The 25560-nt window shown below is 39.9% G+C and overlaps 3 protein-coding genes across 4 annotated transcripts in view; all 3 read left to right on the top strand.

The window, feature by feature from the left end:
- The first annotated feature begins 6270 nt into the window (after window positions 1–6270).
- NKAPL (NFKB activating protein like) lies at window positions 6271–7938 on the top strand. Its single transcript, XM_003897240.3, has one exon. The coding sequence runs from the start codon at window positions 6341–6343 to the stop codon at window positions 7559–7561; it is 1221 nt and encodes a 406-aa protein (XP_003897289.1). The 5' UTR covers window positions 6271–6340; the 3' UTR covers window positions 7562–7938.
- Window positions 7939–18844: 10906 nt separating this feature from the next.
- On the top strand, window positions 18845–24941 carry ZSCAN26 (zinc finger and SCAN domain containing 26). Its single transcript, XM_031667004.1, is given in 3 exon segments — window positions 18845–19294; window positions 19623–19740; window positions 23138–24941. Coding segments are annotated over 3 exon segments (1437 nt in total). The 5' UTR covers window positions 18845–18874; the 3' UTR covers window positions 24037–24941.
- Window positions 19626–25560, top strand: part of PGBD1 (piggyBac transposable element derived 1) — a 31569-nt gene continuing 25634 nt past the window's right edge. For both annotated transcript variants that reach the window (XM_003897243.5, XM_003897242.5), the window contains exons 1-2: window positions 19626–19740; window positions 23074–23117. The gene's annotated coding sequence lies outside the window, so the exon portion shown is untranslated. The remainder of the gene's footprint in view (window positions 19741–23073; window positions 23118–25560) is intronic.

Here is a 25560-nt window from a genome sequence, read left to right on the forward strand (position 1 = left end):
TAACGAGCAAAATAACCAGCTAATATCAGGATGACAGGATCAAGTTCACACATAACAATATTAACCTTAAATGTAAACGGACTAAATGGGTCCAATTAAAAGACACAAACTGGCAAATTGGATAAAGAGTCAAGACCCATCAGTTTGCTGTATTCAGGAGACCCATCTCACATGCAGAGACACACATAGGCTCAAAATAAAGGGATGAAGGAAGATCTACCAAACAAATGGAAAACAAAAAACAAAGCAGGGGTTGCAATCCTAGTCTCTGATAAAACAGACTTTAAACCAACAAAGATCAAAAGAGACAAAGAAGGCCATTACATAATGGTAAAGGGATCAATTCAACAAGAAGAGCTGACTATCCTAAATATATATGCACCCAATACAAGAGCACCCAGATTCATAAAGCAAGTCCTTAGAGACCTACAAAGAGACTTAGACTCCCACACAATAATAATGGGAGACTTTAACACCCCACTGGCAACATTAGACAGATCCATGAGACAGAAAGTTAACAAGGATATCCAGGAATTGAACTCAGTTCTGCACCAAGTGGACCCAATAGACATCTATAGAACTCTCCACCCCAAACCAACAGAATATATACTCTTTTCAGCACCACATCACACTTATTCCAAAATTGACCACATAATTGGAAGTAAAGCACACCTCAGCAAATGTAAAAGAACAGAAATTATAGCAAACTGTCTCTCAGACCACAGTGCAATCAAACTAGAACTCAGGATTAAGAAACTGACTCAAAATTGCTCAACTACATGGAAATTGAACAACCTCCTCCTGAATGACTACTGGGTACATAACAAAATGAAGGCAGAAATAATGATGTTCTTTGAAACCAATGAGAACAAAGATACAACATATCAGAATCTCTGGGACACATTTAAAGCAGTGTGTAGAGGGAAATTTACAGCACTAAATGCCCACAAGAGAAAGCAGGACAGATCTAAAACTGACACCCTAACATCACAATTAAAAGAACTTGAGAAGCAAGAGCAAACACATTCAAAAGCTAGCAGAAGGCAAGAAATGACTAAGATCAGAGCAGAACTGAAGGAGATAGAGACACAAAAAACCCTTCAAAAAATCAATGAATCCAGGAGCTGGTTTTTTGAAAAGATCAACAAATTGATAGACCACTATCAAGATTAAAAAGGAAAAAAAGAGAGAAGAATCAAATAGACACAATAAAAAATGATAAAGGGTATATCACCACCGATCCCACAGAAATACAAACTACCATCAGAAAATACTATAAACACCTCTATGCAAATAAACTAGAATATCTACAAGAAATGGATAAATTCCTGGACACATACACCCTCCCAAGACTAAACCAGGAAGAAGCTGAATCCCTGAATAGACCAATAACAGGCTCTAAAATTGCAGCAATAACCAAAAAAAGTCCAGGACCAGATGGATTCACAGTCGAATTCTACGAGAGGCACAAGGAGGATCTGGTACCATTCCTTCTGAAACTATTCCAATCAATAGAAAAAGAGGGAATCCTCCCTAACTCATTTTATGAGGCCAGCATCATCCTTATACCAAAGCAGAGACACAACAAAAAAAGAGAATTTTAGACCAATATCCCTGATGAACATCAATGCAAAAATCAATAAAATACTGGCAAATCAAATCCAGCAGCACATCAAAAAGCTTATCCAGCACAATCAAGTTGGCTTCATCCCTGGGATGCAAGGCTGGTTTAACATACGCAAATCAATAAACGTAATCCATCATATAAACAGAACCAAAGACAAAAACCACATGAATATCTCAATAGATGCAGAAAAGGCCTTCAACAAAATTCAACAGCCCTTCATGCTAAAAACTCTCAATAAATTTGGTATTAATGGGATGTGTCTCAAAATATTAAGAGCTATTTATGACAAACCCACAGCCAATATCATACTGAATGGGCAAAACTGGAAACATTCCCTTTGAAAACTGGCACAAGACAGGGATGCCCTCTCTCACCACTCCTATTCAACATAGTGTTGGAAGTTCTGACTGGGGCAATCAGGCAGGAGAAAGAAATAAAGGGTATTCAATTAGGAAAAGAGGAAGTCAAATTGTCCCCGTTTGCAGATGACATGACTGTATATTTAGAAAACCTCATTATCTCAGCCTCAAATCTCTTTAAGCTGATAAGCAACTTCAGCAAAGTCTCAGGATACAAAATCAATGTGCAAAAATCACAAGCATTCTTATACACTAAGAACAGACAAACAGAGAGCCAAATCATGAGTGGACTCCCATTCACAACTGCTTCAAAGAGAATAAAATACCTAGGAATCCAACTTACAAGGGATGTGAAGGACCTCTTCAAGGAGAACTACAAACCACTGCTCAACGAAATAAAAGAGGACACAAACAAATGGAAGAACATTCCATGCTCATGGATAGGAAGAATCAATATCGTGAAAATGGCCATACTGCCCAAGGTAATTTACAGATTCAATGCTATCCCCATTAAGCTACCAATGACTTTCTTCACAGAATTGGAAAAAACTGCTTTAAAGTTCATATGGAACCAAAAAAGAGCCCGCATTGCCAAGACAATCCTAAGCCAAAAGAACAAAGCTGGAGGCATCACACTATCTGACTTCAAACTATACTACAAGGCTACAGTAACCAAAACAGCATGGTACTGGTACCAAACAGAGATTTAGACCAATGGAACAGAACAGAGCCCTCAGAAATAATACCACACATCTACAGCCATCTGATCTTTGACAAACCTGAGAAAAACAAGAAATGGGGAAATGATTCCCTATTTAATAAATCGTGCTGGGAAAACTGGCTAGCCATAAGTAGAAAGCTGAAACTGGATCCCTTCCTTACACCTTAGACACAAATTAATTCCAGATAGATTAAAGACTTAAATGTTAGACCTAAAACCATAAAAACCCTAGAAGAAAACCTAGGCAATACCATTCAGGACATAGGCATAGGCAAGGACTTCTTGATTAAAATACCAAAAGCAATGGCAACACAAGCCAAAATAGAAAAATGGGATCTAATTGAACTAAAGAGCTTCTGCAGAGCAAAAGAAACTACCATCAGAGTGAACAGGCAACCTACAGAATGTGAGAACATTTTTGCAATCTACCCATCTGACAAAGGGCTAATATCCAGAATCTACAAAGAACTTAAATTTACAAGAAAAAGTCAAATGACCCCACCAAAAAGTAGGCAAAGGATATGAACAGACACTTCTCAAAAGAAGACATTTATGCTCCCAACAGACACAAGAAAAAATGCTCATCATCACTGGCCATTAGAGAAATGCAGATCAAAACCACAATGAGATACCATCTCACATCAGTTAGAATGGCGATCATTAAAAAGTCAGGAAACAACAGGTGCTGGAGAGGATGTGGAGAAATAGGAACACTTTTACACTGTTGGTAGGACTGTAAACTAGTTCAACCATTGTGGAAAACAGTGTGGTGATTCCTCAAGGATCTAGAACTAGAAATACCATTTCACCCAGCCATCCCATTACTGGGTATATATGCAAAGGATTATAAATCATGCTGCTATAAAGACACATGCACAAGTATGTTTATTGTGGCACTGTTCACAATAGCAAAGACTTGGAACCAACCCAAATGTCCATCAGTGATAGACTGGATTAAGAAAATGTGGCACATATACACGATGGAATACTATACAGCCATGAAAAAGGATGAGTTCATGTCCTTTATAGGGACATGGATGAAGCTGGAAATCATCATTCTGAGCAAACTATCACAAGAACCGAAAACCAAACACCGCATGTTCTCATTCATAGGTGGGAATTGAACAATGAGAACACTTGGACACAGGGTGGTGAACATCTCACACCGGGGCCTGTCATGGGGTGGGGGGAGGGGGGAGGGATACCATTAGGAGATATATGTAATGTAAATGATGAGTTAAGGGGTGCAGCACACCAACATGGCACAGGTATACATATGTAAGAAACCTGCACGTTGTGAACATGTACCCTAGAACTTAAAGCATAATTTAAAAAAAGAAAGAAAGAAAAAAGAAAATATGCATTACAAAATTCTCAATTATAGTTTGAATAATAATATAATTATATTGCATCAATAAAAATGTCCTTTTTCTTTTGTTATATGTATGTAATATACACCATGGAATACTACATAGCCATAAAAAGGGAATGAGATCATGTCCTTTTCAGGGACACAGATGAAGCTAGAAGTCATTATCCTCAGCAAACTAACACTGGAACAGAAAACCAAACACTGCATGTTCTCATAAGTGGGAGTTGAACAATGAGAACACAAGACAGAGGGAGGGGAACAACACACACCAGGGCCTGTGGAGGGTGGAGGAGGGGAGGGAGAGCAGCAGAACAAATAGCTAATGCATGTGGGGCTTAAAACTAGATGATGGGTTGATAGGTGCAGCAAACCACCATGGCATGTGTATACCTATGTAACAAACCTGCACTTTCTACACATGTATCCCAGAACTTAAAAATAAAAATTAAAAAGTTATCTATTCCTTGGAAAATTTGAACAAATTGTTGATTATACTTTATCCTTTAAAATAAATGTACATTTTGTTTTTTAAAAAAGTATGTAATAATATCCTCGATTTTGCCTCTTGGCCCACAATGCCTAAAATATTTACTATTGGCCTTTTGCAGAAAAGGGTTGCCAGCCCCTAGTCTAGGTCATAACTTTTCTAAAGATCAAAAATATATTCTAACTTTAATTTTCCTGTGTGCTACCTGAAAGAAGTATTTCATCAATCAGCTTGTTAATTCAAGTCTACAACAGATATGAAATGGCTTAAATTTACAATTATCCAAGTAAGACATATCCATTTCATTGGCCTATCAAGTAGTTTGTAACTCCAAAAGAAAATTTTCTTTACTTACACAAACTCTATAGTACTCACCCTATCCATGTATTTTCACTATACATGTGACCATTCACATATAATACTCCCTGCTGTTTACCAGTTCCTAAATTTATGCATGGAACCAATTCTTATCCCCTTCAATCAAATTTACTAAAATTCTACTTAGAGCAAATGATATAATTTGGTCTTATTCAGTTTAATTTCCCTGATTTTGTTGTTTAGAGTTCTAGCATCAGGAAGACATCATTCTTAAGTTTTGACCTGGCTGTCAAACAACTGAGCAGATCTACTTAATTAGAGAGAACCAAGATGATGTTAATGCCTATTTACATTTTAAGATGAGGGATAAATGATCTTGTATAAAATGTTTGTCATTTCTAAGAGTGAGATCTAATGTGTATTGAGAAAGTGGTTTCCAAACTACAGTTTCTGAAGAAATCTCCCTAGATAGAAAGACATCTGTCTACAAGATCGAGTGGGATGCTTCTGTGTGTTTCTAGGGTGGAAAAGTCTGTGAATTTAATAATTAAAATCATGACTCTGGGCCGGGCATGGTGGCTCACACCTGTAATTCCAGCACTTTGGAAGGCTGAGGTAGGAGGATCGCTTGAACCCAGGAGTTTGAGACCAGACTCAGAAACAAAGTGACAACCGTCTCTACAGATAATTATTAAAAAGTCAACCTGGCGTGGTGGCAGGCACCTGCAGTCTCAGCTCCTCAGGATGCTGAGTTGGGAGGATCACTTGAACCTGGGAAGTCAAGTTGGCCCTGAGCCATGATCGTGCCACTGCACCCCAACCTGGGCGACAGAGTGAGATCCTGTCTCAAAAAAAAAAAAAAAAAAAAGTACAACTCTGGCCTGGCCTTCACCTAGCTTAGAGGGTGAGCTCAAACTGATTCCAAAAGAAATTCTGCTTCTTGCTTCCAGTGGTAACAAGGGGGGTTGGGAAGTGATTAAATATATTTCCTCCATGAAGAGGGTGGACAACTTCCTTTTTTAGGAAGGAAAAAATGAGGAGCGTAGGTAGTAGGGATCTTCCACAGAGGGGTAAAGTTAAGGAGGCAGAAATGAAAGGGAAAAACAAAGCGTGATAAGCAAAATGGTAAAAGGCGAAATCGAAAAAGAGCAGTGGCTGTTTCAACAGCAGAGGGAATCATTGACGCAAATTCGTTCTTTTATGTTCCCACAGGGCTCAAGTTGGGGAATATAAGCCCTAAAAACAGGTGCGCCCTAATCCTACCCACCTCCCATACGAAGCCTTCACGCAGCCAAGGCCCTCGCCTCACAGCACACGCGCGGATTCGTTTTCCGTTTGGTAAGTGACAGGAAGCGGAAGCCGTGCACGGGAGGCCGATCCTAGTGCGCCTGCGTGGCCTCGAAGCACCAGCTACCGTCTGTGTCTGTAATAACCGCCTATCTGTGAGGCGCGGCTCATGCCCCCAGTATCCCGGTCCAGCTATTCCGAGGACATCCTGGGCTCTCGGAAGCGGCGACGCAGCTCCTCAGGGAGCCCACCATCCCCGCGGAGCAGATGTTCCTCTGGGGATGGTCGTTCCCGTTCTCACTCCCGCGGCCGTGAGGGCCTCAGGCCTCCTTGGAGTGAATCGGACGTGGGCGCTCTTTACCCCTTTAGTCGCTCTCGGTCGCGAGAGCTGCCCCCAGGGCTCCGCAACTACGCCTACCCGCCTTCTTCGTCGACCTCGTATAGCGGATATCGCTACCATCACCACTACTATGCAGCAGAACGGCAGTGGGCGGAAGACTATGAGAAGGAGAAGGAAGAGAACTATCGGCAGAGGAGGCTGAAGGAGAGAGAGAGGATTGGGGAGTTGGGAGCGCCTGAGGTGTGGGGGCCGTCTCCAAAGTTCCCTGAGCCAGATTCTGACGAACATAACCCAGGTGAGGATGAAGAAGAGATAATGCATCAGAAAAGGAGCGGTTCAGATCCCAATTCGGAAGAACATAGGAAAAAGAAGACCAGTCGTTCAAGAAACAAGAAAACACGAAATAAAAAGTCGTCTAAAAGAAAACATAGGAAGTATTCTGTTAGTGACAGTAACTCAGACTCTGACACAAATTCTAACTCTGTTGATGATAAGAAGAGAGTTAAAGCCAAGAAGAAAGAGAAGAAAAAGAAACACAAAACAAAAAAATACAAGAAAATGAAGAATAAGAAGACCAAAAAAGAATCCAGTGACTCAAGCTGTAAAGACTCAGAAGAGTTGTCAGAAGATACCTGGATGGAGCAGCCAAATATGGCAGATACTATGGATTTAATAGGGCCAGAAGCACCTATAATACATACCTCTCAAGATGAGAAACCTTTAAACTATGGCCATGCTTTGCTCCCCGGTGAAGGTGCAGCTATGGCTGAGTATGTAAAAGCTGGAAAGCGAATCCCACGAAGAGGTGAAATTGGGTTGACAAGTGAAGAGATAGCTTCTTTTGAATGCTCAGGTTATGTCATGAGTGGCAGCAGGCATCGCAGAATGGAGGCTGTACGACTGCGTAAGGAGAACCAGATCTACAGTGCTGATGAGAAGAGAGCTCTTGCATCCTTTAACCAAGAAGAGAGACGAAAGAGAGAAAATAAGATTTTAGCCAGTTTCCGAGAGATGGTGTACAAAAAGACAAAAGGGAAAGATGACAAGTAAGAACTTGTTTGTTGTGCAGCAGGACTTTTAACAAAGTTTTATGTGACCGAAAGTGTTAAAAGGCTTTACAGTGCTACTGTACTTACCATATTACTAAGTCCCTCAGGAAAAGCTTCTTTTGAGATACCTTTAGCAGCTTATTTTTTGTTATTTTAACTTTAAAAAGTAATATGTGCACATGGTTTTTAAAATATTCAACCATTACAGGAGGATAGTTCGTAAAAAGTGAATCTTTCACTTTAACCCCGACACCTTTCCCCCCAAAAATATCTTTTTGGCGTCTTATATACAGAATATACGTTCTGTGCTTATACAAGGGTATATGTTGCAGCATAAAGGTTAACAGCTATTAAAGTTTTTTTTGCCTGTTACTCTGACTGTTTTGCCATTCATTTGTCCCAGGGGAACCAAAAGAAGCCCAGAAAGAACAAAGGATTCAACCAAGTGTATACCTCTACTTTCAGTTAACAGACTGGCTTGGAAAATAGAAAAGATTTAGTGGCTCTTACAAAGGCAAAGTCTAGACAAAGGATGGATTTTCTGCATGGCTTTAATTGGACTTTGGCTTTCTTCTCCACTTTTTTTTCCAAGGGTCATTTTCCTTGGGCTGGTTTCCCTTATATAACAAAAGGGCTGCCAAGGCTCCTGAGTTTGGTTATCTTTTTTCTGGTCCACCTCTGAAGAGAGAACATTTCTTAGTTGCCAATCCAAGCAAGAATCCAGAGATTCACCATAATGGGATAAGCTCAGGTCACATGCCCACTCAAAACAAGTGTTATTGCTTAGGAAATGGAATGGCTTATCTCTGGAGTCATAGACCAGTTGTAGAGGAATGGATTCTTGACTGAAAATCAGGGTAATTTTGGGCAAGGGGGATAGACAACGAATAAATGCCTACTACAGTTTTGAATGATTTTTTAAAAACATATAATGAAAGTACATGTGCTAAAAGTGAAAATTTTGAAGAAAAGCTTGGCTTTGACTATTAGCCAAATTCTGATTTAAGAGGATATAGGGTTTATTCATGAAAAGAGATATAAAAGATGATGATCAGAGCGTTTGAGTAGATTAGGGCCACCTAGACTAGCAAGAGAAAGAGAAAATGATAAGGTATAAAAAAGAAGACCCAGGCATGATGGCTTGCCTGTAATCCCAGCACTTTCAGAGGCTGAGGTGGGAGAATTGCTTACGTTTAGAAGTTCAAGAACAGCCTGAATAACATAGCGAGACCTACAGCGAGACCTACTCTCTCTCTCTCTCTCTCTCTCTCACACACACACACACACACACACACACACACACACACACACACAGATGTTAGGTTGTGAAGGGAAGGCAAGGGTTAAAGAAAGACATACACACAGAGGTCAGTTCAACAGGAAATGCAGGCTTTACGTCCAGCATAACACCCACAGAGGTGGGGAAGCAGCCTAATGCCAGTGCCCACCACCGCTTACAGGCTGGGGTACTTATAGGCCTAGGTGGGAGGGGTCCGGGCAGTGTGGCTTGCTGCTACGTACTGCTATGTGTTGATAAGACGTTCCCATGATGAGGCAGTTTGGCTCTTGTTCCCGCAGAATGTGATGTTCCTTGCACTTTTTCCCAGCAGAATATGATAAAAGGCAGGCTATTTCTCACAGCCCGAACCCCCGTGGAATGTTTTACTTTGATCAAGGCCTGAGAAATTGTGGGAGACCTAAAACATGATGCAATTTGAACTAACGAGAGAGAGAACTAGAAGAAGAATAAGGTAGTTGGTAGAACTCATGAGGAGGAGACCAGGTCAGGAGGGACCACAAGGACAGGAGAATTAGCATTGAGAGACTGGCTAGCACCAGTCTTGGGGAAACTTCAGAGTGAGCTCCATTCATGGTATATTAAAAGGCCTTTGTTGTCATTCACTGATATGTGCCTGGCCCCTGAGACTCCAAACTATCTCATTTTAATAACCCCCATTTCAAAGTTCAAAATACTGATTAGCCCCCAGAGACATGAAGGTGAGGAAATGGGGTTCTAGAATCTGGCAGGGCAGTGTGATGTGGAAGGGCACCTTTACCCTTCCACAGGATGTGACATGGCTGACACTGGACCACACCACCTTGAGATTTTTGCCAAAGGGGGTTGTGGCATGTTGGTGATAGACATGCTGTTACATGTGCATATTTCGATTTTTAGAACAAACTATACCACATTATACACAAGGATTGACACCTTGCTCTTTTCAATTAATACATCCTGGAGATGTTTTATATCAATACATATGAATCTTCCTTTATTTTAAATAACCTTATAGTATTCCATTATATGAAAGCACCATATTTTGTTGGATGGTTAGGATGTTTTTCTATATTTTGCTATCACAGAGCACTATAGTGAAAGCCTCTGTGGATATGGGACAATATATCTGTAGCATATTCATCTGAAAATAGATGAATATTAGCTCAAAAAGAATCCTTTTGGTCATCTAGAAATGCTAACCTCAAAATAGAAGTATTAAATAAAGGGAAAATATCAGGTGTTTCCTACGTATTAGGCACTATGGCTGGTACTGGGGATAAACCAAGAAACAAGTTAGACTTGCTCCTTGCCATCATAGAATTTTACATTTTACTGAGGGAGACAGACTTATAAAAGCCAATAGACAAAAATTACAAATTACAGTATGATGTGAAGAAAGTAAGGGGCTAGAGACAGTATTGGGGGAACTTTTTTGATATAGTGGTCAAGGAAAGTCTAAGAATGTCACATTTAAGCTCTGTGTGCTTTTAATAGATATTGCAACACCACCTTCTGTGTTTACACACTCACCAACATCATCACCAATATTGTATTTTCGAACCTTTTGATCTTTCCCAATCTAAGGTGAAAATGGCATTTCATTTTTATTTATTGTTAAGAGTAAGGTAGAGCATCTTTTCACAGACGTATTTATGAGTCTTTTGAAATTCTTTTGTGTGTATGTGAACTGCTCCCCTGATAACCTTTGTCCATTCTTCTATAGCGTTGTTGGTCTTTTTTTCTTACTGATCATAAGAACTCTTTAATAAATAAATTAGATCTTTATCAAATATCTTGCAAATATATCTCCGTGTTATTTACCTTTGACTTGTTTTTCTGGGAGACACTTGACTATAATGCCCTTTAAGGTCTAAAAAGATTTTCTAACAGTGGTCAAATATCTTTACCTTTCTCGCTTGGAAGAAGATGCAGCTGAGAAACTGTGACTTCTAAGTAAGCCAATGTAAGATTGGTGAGCTTCTTTCCCAGAAAGATAAAATACACACCGTGCAACAAATAGTATATCTAATGCCTACAACGGAATACTCATGATAGCTTTTTTGCTGTAGTTATGCTTTAACTTGCCATTTAATGTTGCTATTAGAGAGGGACTTGGCCAACAAATCTGCCTTAAAAGAGATTTCAAGAGTTGCAATTTGACTGCAGATCACTGTTGTCTCAGGGGAGCTAATAAAAAGGGTTACAACTTTTCCTTTGAAGTAGTTTTGCCCAGAGTATGTAGTTACGGACTGTGAAATAGAAGAAAAATAGCGCAACGAAAATTTTGTATTATGTTTACATTTCAAGAAACTATCAGAATCACTTTATTACTTCACTCTGCTCAAGCAGGAAGTTGAACAGATCAAATAACTTGTCTTAGCCACTAGAGTTACACTGAGTTTTATTCAGTGCTGAGAAACAGCCTAAGAAAGCAAACTAGTGAGGCTACTGCTGATTTACAATTGACACATTTTATGAAATAGCATTAATGTTCTCACAGACCATTATTAGATGGCTTTATGGAATCATCAAAAGTAGTGTTTCACAAAATATAAAAATCCCCCACTGGCATAAGGGGTCTAATGTATATTTCATGTTTGTTTGTTTTAAAATTCTATAGTACAAGGGAAGGTGTTTCTTAACCTTAGCTACCAGCAATTTAGGGAGTAAGAAATTATAGATTTAGCAAAATTGCTCTTTTTATTTTTAGCTTAATGAATTCAGCTAGATTTTAATCTGAATTTAAGGGGGATATGTCTAAGATTTCACCATCAAACATAAGGGATGTTTTTGGTATATTTGGGATATATTTATTTTTGCCTTATAAAGGAATCATCCATCTATTTATTTTTTATTAGGAATTTCTGCTTTTAGTCAGAAATATATGTTGAGTTTTATGAAATGACATTGTAGCATTTGTGGAGATTATATGATTTTTCTTTATCAGCCTAGTAATATGGGTGACTTAAAGTTATAGGTTTCCTAATATTGAACTATAAATTCATTAGATTCATTTGTAGGCTTTGATTGTTTAGAACAATCACTGGACAAATTAAAATTTAAAAACTCAGAGTAATGAATGAGACCTTCCTGTATAGGTACAAGGAGAGAGAAGAGCAGGAAGCATCATTACCAGAAGATAAGAACTGTAAATCTTATGCTGCAGCATGGTGGATGACTTGTAATGCAATAGCATCTCTACTGATGATATGGAAAAGAAAGTTCTTATCTTGAATATCCTATGAATGGACCTGGTAGAAACGCGATCACTATAGTTTACAAAAATGAGGATAATCCTGGAAAATGAAAACCTCAAGTTTGAAAATTGATTTGTATTTTAGTATTTTGTCTCTCCTGCTGATAATAGTGTTTTGAGCTATTCTCACCTTATCTACCCCTACCCCTCCCAAAAGATACAAACAGACTGTTTAAATGAAAAATGCACACCTTGTAAATTTTAAAAAACTCTTCTTTGTCTAGCTACTTTAAAGGTTTTGATTTTCATGGGATGTCCAATGCAATGCCAATAATGTCAGCCTTGATAATAAAAGTGACAGATTTAAGGAACTAGTAATGGTAGGGAATTTTAGAGGGGAAGTAAATAGGATATAGTATTTACTTTCTATTTAAATTAAATTTTTTATCCCTTATATAATTTTTTAAAAAGTCCTTTTCTAGATATTAAAAAATAAGATATATGAGTTTTCCCTTCAAGAAAGAATATTGACTTCTAATTAGTAACACATTTATATTGACTAGATTTGTTGGCCTAATGAAAAGTTTTAAAGTAAACGTATTTAATTTTTACTTTAAAAATATGCTTTCAAAGATACATTCAGTCACCTAAGAAGAAAAGGTAACTGCTTGTGATAATGAAACTGATAGCTTTTTCTTTTCTATTATGATAATTTCAATGCTTGAAACACTGAATAAATTACATGTCATAGTACAATGGTTTGTATATTTAATGATATTTCAAAGCTTCTATCAACTGATCGGTTAAACAGAAAAGTTTGTTCAGAGTTTTTAAAGAGTTTTTTTTTTTTTTCTTTCTTCCAACTTTTGTTTTAGGTTCAGTGGGTACATGTGCAGGTTTGTTACATGAATAAAGTGCATACTGCTGGGGTTTAGTGTACAAATGATTTCGTCATCCAGGTGGTAGCATGGTACCTTATAGGTAACTTTTCAATCTTCACCTCCCTGTCACCCTCCACCCTTAAGAAGTCCTTGTATCTGTTGTTCCCCTGTTTGTGTTCATGTCTACTCAATGTTTAGCACCCACTTAGAAGTAAGAACATGCAGTATTTGGTTTTCTGTTCCTGTGTTAATTGGCTTAGGATAAATGGCCTCCAGTTGCATCCATGTTGCTGTAAAGGACATGATCTCATTCTTATGGCTGCATGATATTCCATGGTGTACGTACCACATTTTCTTTATCCAGTCCACCACTGATGGGCATCTAGGTTGATTCCATGTCTCTGCTATTGTGAAAAGTGCTGTGATGAACATACGAATGCATGGGTCTTTATGGTAGAACTGTTTATATTGCTCTGGGTATATACCCAATAATGGAATTACTGGGTCAAATGAGAGCTCTGTTTTAAGTTCTTTAAGAAATTTCTAAATTGCTTTCCACAGTGACAGAACTAATTTACATTTCCACCAGCAATGTATAAGCACTCAAAGAGTTTATCTTCTTCAAAAACTATAAAAACCCAGTTTGTGATACTGTGGGAAGAGAGACTATTTCTGTTCTCTGTTGTAGAATTTATTTTGATAAAGTGATATCTGTTGCTTTTATTCCCCCTAAAACTTACATTCATTGCAAAGTGTTGTTGATTTATTTTCTCTCACAGTAATAGACTTAATTTCTTATTACCTTAAACCTTTCAATCCAAACATATGTCCATTGTTTAGTTTAATTTTCGAAGTACTTTGACAACTATTTTTGGCATTGTGTTTGATGAATTTTTAAATTGGGAAAAAATGGCGAAGTGTGTGTGTTTTATTTATGTGAGCAAAGTGAAAATATTGGTTGGTTGTGGTATCACTCAACGGAGCTGGCCTGTTTTTACATGAATAAAATAAACATTGGCTTTAAAATGAGAAAGAACTAAAAAAAAGAAAAACCCTACAATCTCAGCTCACAACGAAATGACCCTCCCAGCTATGCTCAGCAGGCGGTACCCATGTTAGTCTCCTTCGGCTATGCCTGAGCAGTGGCACCATCGAGCCACGGTCCTCCAGCTTTCCTAGAGCGGAGAAAAAGGTGCTCCGAAGAGCTAGAGCTGACCCTCGGTGGTGCGCTAAGATGGTGGTTCAGAGCGTTTGGCTCCTCTGAGGCCCCTTGGCCAGGTGAGCGGACCCTGGAGCTGGGCCCCGGGCTGGGGCGGAACCGAGGCTTAGGGGCCTAGGGAGCAGCTGGTTCCCCGCAGGTGCAGAGAACCTTCCCTCGACCGAGGGGGCGGGGTTCGTAGCAGAGATGTCCGCCCTGGGGCCTGTGATAGTGATGAAGCTGTGGATCTAGTTAACCGAGTACAACCTGCTGCTGCATATTTTTCATCCACTGAGCGCAATTTTAAGTAAGTATCAAATGTAGGCGTCACCGAGAAGGTAATATTTGAGCAGAAATCTGAAGGAGGTGGGTGGAAAGATCTAAGTGGCTTTTGCGGACAGGAACTTTCTAGATAGAGGGAATAGCAAGTGCAAAGGTCCTAAAGCAGGAGCTTGCTTGGCATATTTGAGGAATAACGGGGAGACCAGAGTGGTTGGAGCAGTGAACAAAGGCGACCTTTGTAGGGAATGATGTCAGAGAGATTGGGGTATGGAAAGGAAAAGTGTAGAGTAAATGATGACTGTATCATGTAAGGAATTTTGTCTTGGTGAGGGTTTTTGGAGAGTTTTGAGCAGAAGAAAACATGATCTGACTTATGTTTTAAAGCATCTTTACGTGGAGACTCATGATGATAATAGATTGTAAGTGGGCAAGAATGGAATCAAGAAAATTTAAAAGTTAAGAGTAATTTTTTTAAATTCCAAGTAATTCAGGTGGAGCCAGTGGTCAGATTATTGATCTGCTTTGAAAATAGAGCCAATAATATTTGCTACTGGGTCAGATGTAGGGTGTGACAGTAAGAGAGAAGGCAAATATAAAGTTTTGGGCCTGTGGGTGCAAGAGATACTGGAGGAAAGATCTGAGGTTTAGCTTGATACCTTGTGTAAGTTCTTCAACTCTCCCTGTCTCAATTTCCTTCTCTGCACGATGAAATTAGGAATAGTATCTTCTTTATAGGGTTGTGTGAGAGTTAAATAATTAATATATGTGAAACATGTAATATAGTTGTCCTGGCTCATTGTTTTATTATGCTGAGACATGAAGTGTGAGTGGGCATTAACAAGAAGAAAATTGGAGGGTTGGAGGGTGGTCCAAGCAGAAGGAATAAGCTGTGGAAGGGCCAATGAGCAAGAAGGAGTATTGCAGATTTGAGGAAATAAAGTAGTTCATTAGATCAAAAAACAATTTAAACCATATTAAATGTTTTGAACTTAAGCTTAAGGGTAATAATCAGCCATTATATGTAACAGGCATAGCAGGTATATAATAATACTTCATATCCTCCTTAGAATGATCACTGTTTGTGTGTGGAAAATAGATTGATGTGTCAGTCCAGTCTGTTTGTCACAGTAGTCCGGGTAGGAGAAGATGATGGCAAAGGGGATGAGAAGTGGATTGATTTGAGAGATATTTAAGCAATAGAATCAATAGAACTTGATTGATCAGATACATGAGATATGAAAGGAGGAAGGAATGGTCAGTTTTCTGGCTTAAATAGCTGGGTAGATGGAGCTCCTCCCAAAACAGTTTATCAAATTATTATATATTGTGTTTGATATATTTAATCACATTATAGAAATGAACTCACCACTAATTCAGCATCATACCTGGCCAGTAATCCCAGTACTTTGGGAGGCTGAGGAGTGTGAATCACTTGAGGTCAGGATTTCGAGACCAGCCTGGCCAACATGGTAAAACACTGTCTCTGCTAAAAATACAAAAATTAGCTGGGTGTCATGGCAGGCATTCCAGCTACTTGGGAGGCTGAGGGAGGAGAATCACTTGAACCCGGGAGGCAGAGGTTGCAGTGAGCCAAGATCGCACCGCTGCACTCCAGCCTGGGCAATAGAGGAAGACTCCGTTTCAAAGGAAAAAAAAAAAACACACACACACACATCGTACTCTATATATACGTATCAACATCATACCACATATTTATTTATATACCAATACTGATATAGATATCAGTATATATATATGTATGTGGCATAGATATATTTATATACTGATATTGGTAAGATATCTCTATAGATGTAATAATAAAAATACAGGTATATATGCATAAATAGTAATATGAATTTTTTATATATATATATACACACACACACAAATGCCTGTATTTGTATCATTATTTGCATAACTAGGGTATCTATATTGGTAAAGATAGATAGAGATCTAGAAAGAGATTTACTATAGGGAATTAGCATAGGTCATTATGGAGGCTGGCAAGTCCCAGTATCTTCAGAGTGAGTTTTCAAGCTGGAGACCCAGGAGAGCAAATGGTTTAGTTCCAGCTCAAGCCCAGAGGCCTGAGAACCAGGAGAGCTGGTGGTGTAGTTCCTGTCTGAAGGCCATAGGCTTGAGATTCAGGAAGAGCTGTGTTTTAGTTCCAAGTCTGATGGCAGGAAGAAAGCTGATGATTCAGTTGGAAGCATTTTAGGCAGGAAGAATTCTCTTACTCAGGGGTGAGTCAGCCTTTTTGTTCTTGTCAGACTTTTAACTACTTGGATGAGGCCCACCAACATTATGGAGGGCAGTCTGTTTTAGCCTACAGTCTACCAGTTTAAATGTTAATCTGATTTCAAAAACATCCAGAATAATGCTCGACCTCACGGAAACATCCAGAATAATGTTCGACCAAATATCTGAGCACCCTGTGGCCCAGGTAAGTTGAGACATGAAATTAACCATTATAATACCAACCTTTTATTTTCTGGCTAATAATCATCACTCTTTTTTGAGACAGAGTCTCACTCTGTCACCCAGGCTGGAGTGCAGTGGCGTGATCTCGGCTCACTGCAACCTCTGCCTCCTGGGTTCAAGTTATTCTCCTACCTCAGCTCCGAGTAGCTGGCACTACAGGCATGTGCCACCATGCCCAGCTAATTTTTTGTATTTTTAGTAGACACAGGGTTTCACTGATAATCATCACTTTCTTGGACTTTTTTACTTATATTAAGAATACTAGGAATTGGCTTTTTAAAGTTTAAGTTCATTTTGACTAAGAAAAATAATTATCAGCTGGGAAGTGTTACTATGTACACATTCAGGAATATGTAACAGCAAACTATTTGAAGGCTAAGCCACTGATTAAGTGAGCCTTCCCCCGTTCTGCCACTTACCACATGCACATTGATTCAAAGGCATGTATCAGCAGCTGACAGATGGTATTTCACTGATCTATAGGGACACTCAAGCATAGTCAAAGTCAAGAATACTAAATCTCCACATACCAAGGGCCTGCCGCAAAGGATGATAGGGAATTGTCTGAGTTCATTTTTGACACGTTGGATTTGAGAGGCTTCTGTAGGGTATCCTGGTCCCAAATAGGCAGAAGGAAATTCAAGTGTGACACTTGAGATGTCTGACCTGAAGAATAAGGAAATCATCAGCGTAAGGACAGTAACTGAAGTCGCAAACATATTTATACTCTACATTAGCCCTTTCTAGTTTCTGCCCTATTTCTCTTGTTCCATTCAATGTATTACTTTTTTGAAATTTGTCATTTATGCTCACTCTCTCCATTTTCTCATTTCCTACAGCAGGCTAGCTATTCTTACTACCAAAATTACCTTCACAGAGGTCACTAACGACATCTTTGTTTTTGAATCAAGTATCTATGCCAGGTCTTAGATTAATCCACCATCATATAGCATTTCACACTCTTGAACACTGTGTTCATATCATTTCCCTTATAAATCAATGAATTCCTCATGTTCTTTAGAATTATCTCATTTGCCTCAAAACTTCTGTGAATTAGGTATTCTCTTCATTTTACAAATGAGTGAACTAAGTCCGAAAGGATAAGTAACTTGCCCCAGGTCACAGCATGTAAGTGACAGGGCTGTATTGGAACCCAGGCCTGTCTAAGGCCCAGGGTCTTTCCACCATTCCACATTTGCAGAAATAGACCTCCTTGACCTTCTGGATACTATTGTCTTTTTTCTCCTCCTACCTTTCCAGTTCCATCTCACTTCTCTTTCTTACGTGTAGATGTTTCCCAGGATTCCGGCTCCGTATAACGTTTTCCCGGCCATAACTAACTACTACACTGAACATCCAACAGCTTTATGCTGTCTTTTTCTCTGTCTGAAAAAACTTTCCCTATTTCCTTGTCTGACTTTCACTTGTCTTTTTTCTTTTCTTTTTCTTTCTTTCATTTTCTCTCTTTTCTTCCTTTTCAAATACAGGTCTTGGGGTTGCTATGGTTGCCCAGGCTGAACTCAAACTCCTGGGCTCAAGCAATTCTCTCTCCTGAGCTTCCCGAGTAGCTGGGATTACAGGCATGTGCCACCATGCCCGGTGTCACTATGTTGCCCAGGCTGGACTCAAACTCCTGGGCTTCAGCAGTCTTCCCACCTCAGCCTCCCAAAGTGCTGAAATGAAAGTGTGAGTCACAGTGCCTAGCCTCAGTTATTTTGAGGGCTGCAAAATGGTGATTTTTCAAATCTATTATTCTTTCTACATTAGAGGGTATTCTGTAAGATAGTTTTTTCCTTCTGTATATATGTTTAGAAATGGTTGTTTCAGAGAGAAAAAATGGATAATAGGAAATGTATAAACCCAAGAAAATGTTACTGTTCTTGTTAGCAGTACTATTACTGTTTCTATCGTTCTTGCTACTATATTTTTAGGAGTGTCTCTGAAGATACAGTCCAAAGAAAGTTCTCCAAAACAAGGAGAGCAGTCTGAAGCTGGGGATGGCGACAGCACTGGTGAGTGCCCATTCCCTGGCTCCCCTGAATCTGAAGAAGGAGGGGCTTCGGGTAGTGAGGGAGGATCACTACTCTACTTGGGAACAGGGATTCAAGCTGCAAGGAAACAGTAAAGGCCTTGGACAGGAGCCATTGTGCAAACAATTCAGGCAGTTGCGTTATGAAGAGACCACAGGACCTCGAGAAGCACTAAGTCGGCTCCGGGAGCTCTGTCAACAGTGGCTACAGCCTGCGACCCATACCAAGGAGCAGATCCTGGAGCTGCTGGTGCTGGAGCAGTTTCTGACCATCCTGCCTAAGGAGCTCCAGGCCTGGGTGTAGGAGCATCACCCAGAGAGCGGGGAGGACATGGTGGTTGCTCTGGAGGATTTGCAGCTGGATCTTGGAGAAACAGGACAACAGGTGGTAAGGGTCAGATGTGCTCTTTTTCAGGAATGCAGAAATTGAGATCTCTGGCCAGACAGGTGGACGTGGGCTCACCAGCGGAAGGAGAATTACTAAGCTTTGATTCAGTTTTTTTCCAGTCTAGCTGTTCATTTCTATAGGTCTTACCTCAACCTTACCTGGCCCTTGCTGGGAGAAAACAATGTGTGCCAGATTCCCCATCTTCTTTTCTTTGCCCCTCTGGGGTTTCTCTTTGTTCTCTTTTTTAACATGTAGGTGTTTTTCTGAACAGCAGTTTCCTAAACCCACCTGTATCTAATTATGCCTCCATATACCTAATTGTCCCTAGGATCCAGACCAGGCAAAGGAACAAAAAATACTTGTGGAGGAGATGGCCCCTCTGAGAGGAGTGCAGGAACAGCAGGTTCGGCCTGAGTGTGAAGTTACAAAGCCTGAGAAAGAGAAGGGTAAGAACTGGATTGCATCTGCTGTGTGTGAGATGTGGTGGACTGTGCCTTTCCCTCTGAGGTTCTGCTTAGCACCCTTGTCTTTTGTTTTTTGCTTTTGTTTTGAGTTAGGTTTACTGAAGCATAATTTACATGTAGTAAAATTCACTCTTTTTAGATGTACAGGTCAACGAGTTTTCACAAATGTGAAATAATTATGGTCTAATCAGAACACTATCAAGAGATAAGAGATGTCTATCACCCCATATATTTTAGCTGAACAAAATAGCAAGGAAAGGGTACAAAAGGAACCTGGACCTTCACTTTGCTCTTCTTCCTCTTACTGTAGGGGTGAATAAAAAAAGTAGTGCTAGGCCAGCTACTTGGGAAGCTAAGGGAGAAGGATGGCTTGAGCCCAGTTCAAGGCTGCAGTGAGCAATGATTGTGTCACTGCACTTCAGTCTGGGCAACATCTCTTAAAAAAAACAAGTAGTGGCCAGGCATGGTGGCTCTTGCCTGTAAACCCAGCACTTTGGGAAGCCAAGGCAGGTGGATTACAAGGTCAGGAGTTCAAGACCAGCCTGTGTCTTTAATAGAGACGGTGAAACCCCGTCTCTATTAAAAATACAAAAATTAGCCAGGTGTGGTGGCGGGTGCCTGTAATCCCAGCTACTTGGGAGGCTGAGGCAGAGAATTGCTTGAACCCAGGAGGCGGATGTTGCAGTGAGCCGAGATCACACCAGTGCGCTTCAGCCTGGGTGACACAGCGAGACTCTGTCTCAAAAAAAAAAAAAAAAACAAGTAGTGCTCGTTTCTTAATCAAGGCAAAGAAAGCCATTTTTAAAAAATTTCCTTCAAATTATTGTAAATGGCCACTATCTTTCATTTCTAAATGTCACCTGGATTTTTTTTTTCTATATTTTCTTTTTTGTTGTTGTTTTTCTATTGAGACAGGGTCTTGCTCTGTCTTCAGGCTGGAGTGCAATGGTACAGTCATAGCTCACTATAACCTTGACCTTCCAGTCTCAAGTGATCCTCTCACCTCAGCCTCCCAAGTAGCTGGGACTACAGGTGTGTGTACCACCACACCTGGCTTTTTATTATAATTATTTGTAGAGACAGGGTCTCCCTATGTTGCGCTGGCTGGTCTCGCACTCCGGGTCTTAAGTATTTCTCCCATTTGGGCCTCTCACAGTGCTGGCATTATAGGTGCAAGCCACCTCGTTCAGCCTCCTTTATTTTCTTTGTCACTGAAATTCTTCTTCCTAATTTTTGCTCCTTACATTTTTTCATTTCTTCTTTTTTTTTTTCTGTCATAGGACTGATTACATTATATTGTAGTTTCTGGTTTGCTTCTCTTTTTCTCTTGCCAGACTAAAAGGGAAGGGTTTTGTTTTGTTTCCTGAGTCAGCTACAGTCCCTGGCCTAGCGTAGACCCTCAATAAATGTCTATTTGATGAATGGCTGGTTTCATATCTAAAACCATGCTTTGCATGCTACCTATTCCTCTGTTCAATTTCCAAGTCACCTTCAAAGTTACCTTCCTTCTGGGAGCATTCTGAATAAAGTAGCTGAAAGAAAGGGGCCTACCTTTTCTCAATAGCCTTGTAGAAATGAATTTGTACCATGTAATCAGTGATGGGTATATAGTTTAAATACAAAAAGTAAATGTGGCTGCCATTGTGGTTCATACTTGTAATCCCAGTACTTTGGGAAGTCAAAGTGGGAGGATTGCTTGAAGCCAGATGTTTGAGACCAGCCTGGGAAACATAGTGAAACCCCGTCTCTACAAAAAATAAATAAATAAATAAATAAATAGCTAGGCGTGGTGGCATGCAGCTGTAGTCCTAGCCACTTGGGAGGCTGAGGCAAGAGGATTGCTTGAGTCCAGGAGTTCAAGACTGCAGTGAGCTATGTGATTGCACTACTGTACTCCAGCCTTGGCAACAGAGCAAGGCCATGTCTCAAAAAAAGTGAATGTAATGTCAGTAGACTCTTGAAAATGTTCCTTATGCCCTGGATCTGTTGAAAATGTTATTTTATATTCAAAATTCAGGGTTTTTTTGGTTTTATCCTCTCTTGCTTTTTTTAAGTTGTATATGTGATTATGTCATTACTGGAAGAGTCTTATTCCTTTCCCTTAATCTCTCACTCCTGCCCCCTGCCCCCATGTAGGACTGAATACTTCATTCTGTCGTAGAGGGTCTTTGTACACAGTACATTATTACTTTATTTAATTTCTTCACTCCTCACCTGTGACCTTCCTTTCTCTGATATCTCCTTACTAATCCCTTCACTTTCACTTTTCCTTTTGGCTGTCATCTACTCTCTCCTTTTTAATTATCTGCTGAATTAACTTGCTCACACTGATTAACCCTCCTTTGTTATTAGTGCTGCTTAGAGTCTCTTCTATTTTCTCCATCCAGCTTTCCTTTTACTCTCTCATTCTGACTTTGCATCCCCAGTCATGCTCCTAGCCTTTAAAGAGTTATCCTTAGCTACAAGAAAAACTGGTAAATAAAAATATAAAATGAAACAAAACAAAAAACTTGACATTCTTCTTACCCATCTGCTTGTGTATCTATCTGAGCTTAAGTTTTCTCTATTTTCATTTAATTTCACCCTTAGGACACAGGCCATTCATTTAGTAAACATTTGTTTAATGTCTGTTCCATACCAGGCTCTGTGCTAGAGAAAACAAAGGCTGCTCTGCATGTGCTTACAGTCTCTTGGGGCATTGTGCATCAGGGGTGCAGGGAGAGAGATAGACATGAATAAATTATCACAGCGTTGAGATAAAAACTCTGTTGAACCACACAGGAGAGCAGTTACTGTTGTCCAAGGAGATTAGGAAAGCCGAAGGCATTTTTGTGAACTTCATGTTATTGTCACAGTCTTATGGTGCAATATTCTTTCTTTATCGATGAGGACACAGAGCCCAGATAATTTACCTTACTTTTTAAAGATTACACAGTTAGTGATAAAATTGGCACCACATCTACATTTCTTCATTTTCAGTTAAAATGCTGTCCCTTTCTTATGGGCCCTGGGGGTCTCAATTAACCTACCTTTTTTATTTTCCATGTGACATGTTATCTTCAAGACTGTACAGGCATGCCCTTTTAGACAGTTTATTTGCTTGCTTGCTAGCTACTCTGTGTGTGGTATCACATGATAAAATTTAAACTATTCAAAATAAGTTACCTCCCACCAGAATTCCCCATCTTTCCCCAAAGGCAGTCATAGTTAACAATGTCTTGTGTACCATTCTGTAACTCTTTTTTACAATCACAAGCATCCACAGTGTTTTTACTTTGCACAGATGGCTTCATTAAGTTTTTTTTTTCCTTCTAGTTGCAGATTCCTTTCCCCAAGCATCAAAAGACAAGTAATTGGTGGTATGTATTTAATATTGCAGGTGAGGAGACAAGGATTGAGAATGGGAAGCTTGTTGTAGTAACAGACTCTTGTGGAAGAGTAGAGTCATCTGGGAAAATATCTGAACCCATGGAGGCTCATAATGAGGGCTCTAACTTGGAAAGGCAGCAGGCCAAGCCCAAAGAGGAGACTGAGTATAAATGCTCAGAATGTGGGCAGGGATTCCTCCAGCACTCAGACCTGATTGAACATGCGAGTACGCACACGGGAAAGAAACTCTGCGAGTCTGATGTGTGTCAGAGTTCCAGTCTTACAGGACATAAAGTCCTCTCTAGAGAGAAAGGTCATCAGTGTCGTGAGTGTGGGAAAGCCTTTCAGAGGAGTTCACACCTCGTCAGACATCAGAAAATCCATCTTGGTGAGAAGCCTTATCAGTGCAACGAGTGTGGCAAAGTCTTTAGCCAGAATGCAGGCCTTTTGGAACATCTCAGAATTCATACTGGAGAGAAACCTTATCTATGTATCCATTGTGGAAAAAATTTTAGGCGCAGCTCTCACCTTAATCGACACCAGAGAATTCACAGCCAGGAGGAGCCCTGTGAGTGCAAGGAGTGTGGAAAAACCTTTAGTCAGGCCCTACTCCTCACCCACCATCAGAGAATTCACAGTCACTCCAAAAACCATCAATGTAATGAGTGTGGAAAAGCTTTCAGTTTGACCTCAGACCTTATTCGACACCACAGAATTCATACTGGAGAAAAACCTTTCAAGTGTAACATATGCCAGAAAGCCTTCCGACTAAACTCACACCTTGCTCAGCATGTAAGAATCCACAATGAAGAAAAACCCTATCAGTGTAGTGAATGTGGAGAAGCCTTCAGGCAAAGGTCAGGTCTTTTTCAACATCAGAGATATCACCACAAAGACAAACTGGCTTGATGAGGCGTTCTCTCCTTGTAGAACGTCAGAGAGGGCACATTGACTATCAAACAGCACTTTAGGAAAAGTCACCATAGCCCACTGTGGCATCAGAAAATTCTTGGGGGCTCCCTGCCTCTATTCCTTCTCCTTTGCTTTCCTTGAAGTCAGCTTTGGACCCCAATAATTTCATCCTAGATGATATGATAGGATCAAAGTTAGCCAGCATTCTTCACTGCAGGACATCTCAGAGCTTTTAACATAACTGCATGATTATATACTCTAAGCAACAGAGAGCTTCATGACTGAGTAAGGGTTTTGAAGTCAGCAGTGAATCAAGTGCCCACAGATTTGCAGGCTTAAGCAGAACAAGAGAAGATTGATATTTTTGCATTTGCTATAGCAACTTACTCCTATAAAATAAAACTGATGATGTTTGCACCTTGAGACTACTCTCAAAGGTGTCTTAAAGTACAGGTTAATGGTGAACATTTTCCCCCAGTGGCTTCACCTCATTCCTCCCACTGGTCTTACCCCTTCCTTCCCCAGTGGAAGCATTTTCAAAAGCAAAGATATTTTTCGCTGGTGAACTTTAGAACTTGCCTTCGGGGTTAGCTTCATGTAATTTTACCACTTCCCCATCCCCACCGCATTCTGTCAAGATTCAAGTTATAAATCAGCGTTTTAGACTTTGAAAGAGATTTCATGAGTAATTTGAATGCACCTTGCTGAATTAATCTGAATAGCAACTGTCTGACTTGATAACTCCAGTGCCAGTCTAGTGGCTGCTGCATAGACACTATTCAGTAAATGTCTGATGAAAGAAATTGGACTTTTACTCTTTAATATTGATGATGCAATTTTGAAATGTTGCTTGTTCTGGAATACTTTGGAAGTTGAACAATAAAGTCAGCTTGGAGAGGAGATCATGATCTTTATATTGTGAATACCAGAATGTTACAGATGAAGAATATTAAAATTAGGGGTGTCCACTCCAAAACATATCACCAGAGTGATAAACACCACCTACGAATTGTTAGTAGCTGCAGAGGGTATTCCTTTCAGGAGAAGACTTTTCGGTCTTCCAGTGTGAAAAGATCAGTGAAACCTCATGTAGTGATTGGGACTGGATTCAGCTGCATATAGTTTAAAAACAAGGCATGAGTGACTTCATACAAGTTTATTTTTCTCTCTAATAGAAAAGGGCTGGAGATAATTAGTCCATCCTTGATGGCTGCTGAAGCTCCAGTTATCACATGTAAAATGTGGACAAAAGGTAGAGGAATAGAAGAGGCTCCTCAGTTCAGTTACCTCCTTTTGAGCAGCCTCCAAAAATCACTTAGTAAGTATGTCATAGGCAAAAACCTAGACAAAGAAGGCTGGAAAGCGTGTCTTATTCTGGATTGCAGAGTGCCCAGCTGAAAATTAGGCTTCCATTACTACATTACTAAGGATAAAAGGAAGACTTAAGCTGACCAAAAGCAACAATCAATACAATTTCTTGGAGGGAAAAGAAAACAAATCTGTCATAGAAGCAGCTATAGC

This window comes from Papio anubis, chromosome 6 (assembly GCF_008728515.1).
Source record: "Papio anubis isolate 15944 chromosome 6, Panubis1.0, whole genome shotgun sequence".
In the NCBI taxonomy this organism is placed as follows: domain Eukaryota; kingdom Metazoa; phylum Chordata; class Mammalia; order Primates; family Cercopithecidae; genus Papio; species Papio anubis.

Bases quoted from the DNA above. Each gene is read 5' to 3' on its own strand.
- NKAPL (XM_003897240.3), top strand. From the start codon at position 6,341: ATGCCCCCAGTATCCCGGTCCAGCTATTCCGAGGACATCCTGGGCTCT.